General features: G+C 41.6%; 1 protein-coding gene across 1 annotated transcript; it reads left to right on the top strand.

Moving 5' to 3' along the window:
- Positions 1–440: 440 nt before the first annotated feature.
- LOC309845938 (uncharacterized protein C9orf40) lies at positions 441–7,314 on the top strand. The gene is made up of 2 exons (XM_082694451.1): positions 441–1,241; positions 5,689–7,314. Exons 1-2 carry the CDS (start codon positions 807–809, stop codon positions 5,845–5,847), a joined length of 594 nt encoding a protein of 197 aa, XP_082550577.1. The 5' UTR covers positions 441–806; the 3' UTR covers positions 5,848–7,314.
- The last annotated feature ends 1,671 nt before the right edge of the window (positions 7,315–8,985 follow it).

The following is an 8,985-nucleotide window of genomic DNA, read 5'->3' as shown; positions in this document are numbered from 1 at the left end:
TCTGCAACTTTTCATCAGTGAATTTTTATTCAAAAGATCTTCGAAGAATGCGGTGCCAATCCACGACAGTCACTGCAAAACATACCCTTTGGGTGGATTTTGTTGTGCTTGGCTTTGCGTGTTGGCTTCAGCGACTGCCCTCAGTCCCCACCCCTGTAGAGCGGTCCACCTGAAAGGATCGTTTCATGTGGCGCCAGTGCCTCTCAACCCTAGTTTGCTGAGAGTCTGTAGCTCCTGGAGGTGATTTCAACCTCCGCAAGCGTCCCTGAGGCCACTGACTCCAAGGGAAAATTAACACATCCTGAAGGTCTAAAACCTACACGGCTTCCCCAAGCTCGAAATTTGCATAGCCCCTCCCCGCCCTTGGGGAAACAAGGTCACGCCCTCCGGGGAACCGTGCCACTGGGCCTTTAATAACGCGGCAGCCGCCTTCCCGCCTCCCCCCCGGGCGCGCACTTCCGGCCGCGGGAGCGTTCGGGAGCGCGCCCCGCCAGTCTCCACCAACCAGCGGCTCCGCCTGGCCGGCGCGAGTACGCGCGCGCACACTTGTGCGCAGGTTCGAATCTCCGCCGCTTCGCGGTAGCTCCCCAACGTCCGGCAGTACTTCGAGTGCAGGGAGGGCAGCGCGCGGGGTAGCGCCGGGCCCAGCCGCCCCGCCCCCTCCGCCCGCCCCACCTGCCCGGCGCCCCCTCGCCCAGGGCTGGTCCTCGCCCGCCCTCGCGCGCCCCGCCCTCGCCCTCCGCCCGCAGAGTTATCCGCGCTCGGCCTCCCGCGCCCGGCGGGCTCCGCCCGAGGCTCCGGGGCCCATGGCCAAGCGGCGTGCGGCCGAGCCGCTGACGTTCCACGTGCCTTGGAAGCGGCTCCTGCTCTGCGACTTTCCCGAGGAGCCGCCGCCGCCCCCGCCGCCGCTCTGGATCCCGCCGCCGGGGGCCTCCCACCCCGGGCAGCCCGTCGGCGTCCCGGAGCTGCCCCGAAAGCGCAAAATCGACGCGGGGGCTATGACTGAACCTTCAGCTTCGCCCAGCAAGCGTCGCGACGGCCGGGACAGCAGCGTTCCGGGCGGCGTGCAGCGTGAGGGCCGAGGCCTGGAGACGGGCGAGCCGCCGCTGCAGCAGCCTCCGGTGCGGCCCCGCGGGCCAGGGGAGGAGCCCCGGGGCGCCCGGCCCCCGAGGGGCGGTGGCGACGACGGGGCGGGGCGCACAGAGCCCCGGCCGGGAGACTGGGGTGCAGCACCGCGCCAGGTAGGGGCCGGGGGCTGGCTGACCTCTCCAGAGGGCGGGCGGCTTGAGGGGACGGGGGTCACCCTTAACGCAGCCCCTGCGCGCCCCGGGAGGGAACACGTCGTGACTCGTGTTCTTCAAGAAGTCCCAGAAGGCGAAAAGCCGGGGTCCCTGCTGCAGGAAGGACTCGGACTCCCGGGCTGCACAGGAAGGGCCCCAGAGCCCTTGACCTCATGCTTGGCAGGTTTGGGGAGAGTCCCCAAACCTGCCAAGCATGAGGTCAAGCAAGCACCCGAAAGCACCTGGGTTAATGAGGGGGTGGGGTAGACGTGGGCTCGCACCGGCCGGGCGTCTGTCCTGTGAAAGAGGAAGGCGGGAGTGTGGGTCACGACCGACGTGAGCTTTCTGGAGACTTCACCGGGACCCGCGATAGGTCTGTCCAACATGGAGAAAGGTGCGGCGCACCTTCCTTGGCTTAACGCTGATTTCTTCTACAATTCGAGATAGATTTCTTTCTAAGGAGAGTGACCAGTGTGGTGGCCATCAGTTGGACGGCCGGTAGGCATGGTAAGCCCTTTGGTAGAGAGGAAGGAACCCCCACCCCACCCCCACGCCCCTGTTTTGGGAAAAGGCATTTAATAACTCACAGTGTTAGATCGGATCCTGTGAAAAAGGATTATTGTTGAAAATTAATTTCGACCGTAAAGTAAAGCGACTATACTAGGGTCAGAGAGTGTTAAGAGTTACTATTTTGGAGGGAACGGGCCTGCCCCATCTCTGCACCTAAGATCTGATTTGTCTAGATCTGGGCTCTTCAACATGGCCTCCGCAACTGTGGGGCAACTGAAAACTTGAAACGTGACTAGTCCAGGGGGGGGGTGTGCTTTCAGCGTAAAATACTCTCTAGAGTTCAGAGATCTCAAAAATTTTTATATTGATTACCCGTTGAAAGAACTTGGAGATACTGGGTTGAGTAGAATGGAATGAAAATTTACCTGTCGTACTTTTTTAGTGTGGCCACTAGAAAAATTTTAAAGTATGTTTGTGGCTGGCATTAGTAATATTTATTGGACAGGTTTGGCCCAGACTTAGGAATTAAAGCTGGTTTTTGGCAATTCTGGGTTGACTTACCAGAAGCTTTGGCAATAGAAAGACCAAACGTAGGGCTCAGTTCACCAGCCTCTTCAAGCACTACTACATCGTGGGATCCAGCTCACATTTTTCCATTGTTTTAAGTATATTACAGAATTTTCCAAATGCCTTGCTAGACAAAAAGTGAATTAAGGTTCCTTTGGCAGGACTTCTTGGTGAAAAACCCAATAAAATGAGAATTTGATAGTTAGGAAAGAGCTTTTTCTGTGGTTGTGAGAAATTACCTTTAGACAGTGAACGATGAGCATTTCTGGATGAAATTCTAAATTGTAAATATTTCCACCCCCAGTTGTCTTGGAATTTAGAAAACATGAGGGATTTTTTAAGACTTCGGATTGCTTTTAGATGTTCAAAATCTGCTTACTTAAAACCAAATGATAGCCCTTATGTTTTGAAAACAATAACTAGAATTTACAGTTATATTCGTGTGTTGCCAGTGGCAAACCTTAAAAAAAAAAAAAAAAAAACATAATGCTAAGTCATCCAGACCTATTTGATACAGAGATAACTACTGTGCACTTTGAAAACTTTTCCTCTTAGACCATTTTGGTACCCCACCTATAAATAGGCTTGTCTTTTCTACCAGAACATACTGACTGCAGTATGCCACAGATTGATAAGAGGAAAATATGGAAATTGTAGGTAGGCAAGCAAGGAGAATTTTTTTAGCAGACTGACAGAGAAACCTTCTTCGAATCTTTCAGACACACCGGTATCTTTCACAGCAGTGACTGCATTTGGCAGATCTCTGCTTCCTACTCACTGCAGGCTCATGGCGAGGACTAAGCTTGGCCAAAGGCATACCTTCTTCATGAAGACAGTCCCTCCTCTTTTGGCAAAAGTCCAGGAATCCCTACGTTTCTTCCTTTTGTTGGTTTTGTTTGTGAGCTTCTTGTCTTCTGCAAATTTAAGAGAGGAACCTGTTTTCTCCAGCTCCCTTCTTTCCTGCCTCCAAAGATGGAGGTTTTGTGTTTTAAGAGATTTATAGTGAATAACCAAGATACAAGGTTATGATGAAAACATGGAGAAGCTAAAAAGGCTTTTCAATTTATGTAGTAAATGTCTCTCCCTGGTTCCTGGCACTCAGAATAGTCCCTGTCCTCATCCTTGGAATCTCATTTAGGAAAGGTTTCTCAAATAGGTCCTTTCGACATTGAGGATTCAGTTAAGGCAGAATAATGATACCTTTTTTTCTGTCCTAGAACCTCAGAATATTTTTTGAGTTATCTCAGATGTTTTTTGTTGTTGTTGTTGTTGTTGGTTTTTTTCTGTTTTTGTTTTGTTTTGGTGTTTTTAACCAGAGAACTGAACTAACCAGGTATTACTTAATTAAATATTTCTGTGTTTTCTCATGATAGTGTCACTTCATGCAGATCCATTACTCTGCTGGCCCTGTTAGCTATTTTTAATGGAAAGTAAGCAGAAATGTTTTTTTCTATTCCTAAGAAGAAAATAATGAATGATTCATAGTTTTCATGGGATATAATATCTAGTAGTATTGGGCAATTACAGTATTAATCCTGAATTTGAAAGAGTCCTGGGGGCACTAGTTGTCTCAGTTGGTTAAACATCAGACTCTTGATTTTGGCTCAGGGTTGTAAGATCAAGGCCTGAGTTGGGTTCTGTGCTGGGCATGAAACCTGCTTTAGATTCTCTCTCCCCTTCTCCTGCATCCCCCCATTCATAAATATAAATCCCATCCGTAAATATAAATAAATAAATATTATTATTATTATTATTACTTTTTTTTTTTTTTTTTAAAGAGCCCTGCGTTTTACCAGTGAGGAAACAGACTTAGATCAAGGTCAGAGTTAGTGGGTGGTGGAGTTATCATGCAAACCCAGATCTATCTGGTGGCAAACTTTGTGCTCTTAGCTATTAGGTTACACTGATGTCATTAAATGATCTTTTCGGGGCTTATGTTTAAAGTAGGTAATTTGAACAGTAGATTTTTCCCAAAAGGTGGAGATCTTGACCCTTGTTTTTAACCCTGTTTGCTTATCAAAATTAATTTTGGAGGGGGACATCATTTGGATTATTACATTTTTTTATCCCATTATAAAGAAATTCCAAAGACACTCTTAATTCTCTAAGCCTTAGTGTCTAAGGCTCTCCGTGTACTTCCTATTGAGATTTCCTAATAGGCTTGTGCAGTTCAGTAAAGTGACTGGCGACATGTGGCTGGCTATTAAGTGTTGAAATGTGGCCAGTCTGAATAGTGCTAAAAGTGTAAAATATCTACCAGATTGTGAAAACTTAGTATGACAAAATAATGTAAAATACCTCATTAATTTTTAAAAGTATTGACTGCTTGTTGAAATGATACTATTTTGTATATATCAGGTCAAATAAAATATTGTTAAGAATAATTCCATCTCTTTTTTACTTTTTAAAATTACTTACGTGGCTTTCATTATTTCTGTTGGATAGGGGTGTGTCAGCAAGTATGAGCCTAAGGTGAAAACACAACTGAATAGTATAGGTATATAAATATTCATCTGGGTAGGGTGTTAACGTTCAAACTGGTCACCTTGGAATCCTGTATATAATTCCAGTGCTGCTTCCTTGCACAAAGTATTTTGGGGTTGCTTTTGACATTCTTTGCCAGTTTTGAACTTCATTGGAACATCAGCTTCACTTAGTAATAACTTGAAGCGATATTATAGCCTTTCAGAGGAATCTGTTGAATTTTAAAAGGGCCTGTACTCACTTGCATTTATCAGTGTTAGTATACTGATTTAAAAGTCTTGCCGTGTACCAAATCTTATATCTTTAATAAAATAATCAGCTTAAGATTTTCTTGCTATTTAGCATGTTTATAGCCTAAAAGTTTTTTGGCAAGATGTCAAAATACTTTATCTTATATGAAGTCAGCCCCTTAAATTAAATACCAAAACCTCAGGGGGAAGACCAAAAATAAGTTTTAAGGTATGTGTGTATTTCTTAAATAAATTGTTTTCCTCACTGAAAGGTTAAAAAAAAAAAAAACCAGACCCATTTTCCAGTGTTTTTCTTGGTTGAAAAATAGAAGAAAATTATCAAGAAGAGAAGCTCTTGGAAGAAATTCTTTTAAAATAAACTACTAACAAAATATTTTCACAAATCCATGAATATGAAAATGCACAGATTTGACTGAGTCCATGAAGCACTTTGATTAGGCAGAATTTAAAGGTGTCTTTGTTGAAGATGCAAAATAAAAGACCACAAAATCTTAAGTGAGTTTGGTTTTAAAACAAGAAAATTTTTTGCTTTAAAAAAAAAAAAGTGACTTTCTATAAACTGTTGATAGACTTTCATTTTTCTTTTTTTCCCAAAGCTCAATGAAGAATTTTGGCAGTATAACTCCTTCCAATATTGGAGGAATCCTTTACCACCTATTGATCTGGCAGACATCGAAGATGTAGTTGAAGATAACCTGCCAGAAGCAACGCTTCCAGGCAAGAATGAAGTGGTTGAGATTGACATGGAGTCCTGACAGAAGGAGTTGAAGAACAGGTTTTTCTGAATTTGAGGAGACATCTCTTAAACGAATTCACATATTCTTAAGGAGAAACGTTATTTTCCATACTTGATGTGATACCATTCCCAAACCTAAGAAATGAGGAAAAGTTGTTTGAAAAATAAATACCTACAGTCACTACTGAAACTCCCAAGGGGGTTTGTTAAGGATATAGTACAGTTACAGGGGAAGTATTTTATATATGTACTCTTAAAGAAAAATTTATGTTTAGACTTGAAATTTGAACATACTGATCTTATAAAAAGGAATTCTGATAGTTTTCAAAGTAGGTGGAGAACACATACTTCCTCTTCTCTGTACCAAAAAGTTAATTTGTGGTACATGAAGTGAATATTGTTTTATAATAACTCTTATTAATAAAATGCTTTCTAGTACATTGTATTGCCTCTTCTTAGTTGAACAGATAGCCAACTTAAACATCTATGCAAACTTAAAATGTGGGGGATTCTTAAAGGTGGCATAGTTTTAAAAGAACTTTCTAAATGTAAAGTAGCGAAAATTTCCATTTGGGTAGCATGTTTGCATAGCTTCCAGTGTTTGATACTTGTTTAACTCTACTTTGGGGAATCATAAATGCTTAAAGAACAATGAGGAGCAAATAGGTGTTGCCCCCCTGCTCTTTTCCTAGGCAAGAAGAAAGAAATTTAGTTGTATTTTTAAATTTCTTGATTTTGAATTGTTTTGAGGGCATGGTTTCTATTGCTTATTACTTTAGACTTGTTCTCAACACAGAAAACACTTCAGAAATCCTTGCCTGAGCCCCACTGGAGAGATTCCCATTTAATTGAGATGGGCCCTAGGTATAGCTATTTTTTAAAACACCAGTCCTCCTTTTCCCCAATCCTAATGCGTGGACAACTTTGAGAACCACTAGACTAATGGTAGTTTTTCCTGTTTAAAGGAGATAACTCATTTGAGATGAAGCAACTCCTCTTCATTAGCTTTGTTTTTATTTTGTTCTTTCAGTGACTTTGTTACAAGTAAGTTATTGTGTTACTGTTAAAAAAATAAAGTAAGCAGTTTGTGTTTGAGTTGAATATCAATGATTAAGTTAATTAACTTTTGTACTACGTCTAGAGTGTTGGATTTGTAATTGAGTAACTTGTCCCTGTATACTTTTTGTTGTTAATGACAGTAGATCCAAAATTGAGAAAGGGTAATAAATGCCAGTGAGAGAGAGGGGGGAAAAAAAACAATGTTGTGTATATACCTGTAGGATTTAAGTATGGGTTGACATTAATGAGAATATTCTAGAACAGAAGACTTGTACTGTGGTTAAGAATTAAGGCTTTGGTGTCAGGCATGATTCAAAGGTTTGTACTGCCACTTTCTACCTATGTAACATTAAGCAAGTTATTTTTCATCTTTGAGCCCCAGGTTCCTTAACTGTAATATGAAAAACAATAAATAGTATCTACCTCACAGAGGCTATGTTGATTGTCATGCAGTGTACCAAGTACTCTTTACCTGCATCTTGTTTAATTCTCATAATAACCTTATTGTAGGTTAAAAAAATAGTATAAATGTACTTTTTGTAGTTATACTTACACTTTAAGTTGCCACTAGAAATTTCAGGATAAGAACTGGAATTGAAATACCAAGGATGGCAAGCAAGTGGGGGAAGCAGTTAAATTGCTGTAGAAGGAAAAAACAGTAAACCTTCTTCCCCCTTCTGTTTGACCTGAGGGTAGGAGAGGGTCCATTTTTGTTCAGTGCTCTTCCTACTGACTAGAACAGTGCCTGTCACATAGTAGATAGTCAATAAAAACTGCATGAGCAAATTAACGAGTGTTCTTCTCTATTGATGGGAAGGTAACGGCAACCGTTTTCTCAGAACATATCACAAAGCTAGGCATTTTACCAAAGACGTGCATACAAAAGATGTCACAGAGATGAAATAATAAAACATTGGAAATAGTACAACACTGGAAACAATAATGTAAAAACTAAGACCTATCTACCTATTGAACTATAGGAGGTGGTCATTTAATGAGAAATTTCATAGGATGCTACATTGCAGGTGAGTGAATAGGAGACTCAAAGAGTAGCTCAGATGGGTTCCTGGCTGGCTCAGTTGGTAGAGCTATGCAACTCTTGATCTCAGGGCTGTGAGTTCAAGCCCCACCATCAGTATTAAAGCTTACTTGAAAAAAACAAATCAAAACGCAATGTTTTGAGCATTATGTGTCAAATAGCATACAAAACTGTAAGGTAAAGATTCAGGGAAAATATTTGCTATCAATATGTTGAAGGCTGAACATTTTTATATAGATGTGTACATAGTTTAATGTAAACATTTAAATGAGTTTAATATGTAGAATATGAATATGTAAAGATGTATACATACATGTTTGTGTGTGTGTGTGTGTGTGTATACAGAGATAGGGATTTGATATAATTCTATCCTTTTAGAAAAAATTGTTAGTAAGTAAACCTCAAGATAATTCAGTAAAATTATTTGGTGGATAAATTAAGATGGAAGCTTAAAAGAATTTTTTTTAAGTTGTATACACTTCACCCAGATTCCCTAATGTATCTTATTCCATTAGCACAGTACAATTACGGAAATGAGAAAATTAATGTTCATATATTTCTATAATGCTATTATGAGGACATGGAAAGAGTGACTTCAGGCAAGTCTTAAGGGATATGTCAAAAAATGTACAAATACTAGCCTTTCAAATTTTACCACCATCTGACTAACACCCTTTTTCTGGCCCAAGATTCAATCCAGGGTCACAATTTATTTTTTACCTGTAGTATCTCTTCAATCTCCTTTAAATCAGTTCCTCAGAATTTATTTGCCTTTCATGACCTTAGTACTTTTTGCAGAGTACTGATCAGTTATTTCATAGGGTAGCCCTGGATTTTGGTTTGTCTGATGTTCCTCAGAATTACGCATTTTTGGTGAGAACTCTGTAGAAGCAATGTATCCTCAATGCATTCACCCCAGAAGGCACTGGATATCAACCTGTCTTGTCACTGGTGACTATAAATTAATTACTTGGTTAACTTGATGTTGGCCAGGTTTCTCTGTTATAAAGTTAGTATTTTCTCCTACGTAATAATTATCCTCTAGAAGACACTTTGAGA

The sequence above is a fragment of the Mustela nivalis genome, assembly GCF_964662115.1.
Source record: "Mustela nivalis genome assembly, chromosome: 13".
Lineage (NCBI taxonomy): Eukaryota > Metazoa > Chordata > Mammalia > Carnivora > Mustelidae > Mustela > Mustela nivalis.
The sequence above is the reverse complement of the archived record's forward strand: the minus strand, read 5'-3'. Positions and strand labels throughout refer to the sequence as shown.

What these genes read in the sequence shown, in the direction of transcription:
- LOC309845938 (XM_082694451.1), top strand. Translation starts at nt 807, where the DNA reads ATGGCCAAGCGGCGTGCGGCCGAGCCGCTGACGTTCCACGTGCCTTGG. An exon ending in GGGGTGCAGCACCGCGCCAG is followed by an intron (nt 1,242 to 5,688) that starts GTAGGGGCCGGG and finishes TTTTTCCCAAAG; the next exon opens with CTCAATGAAGAATTTTGGCA.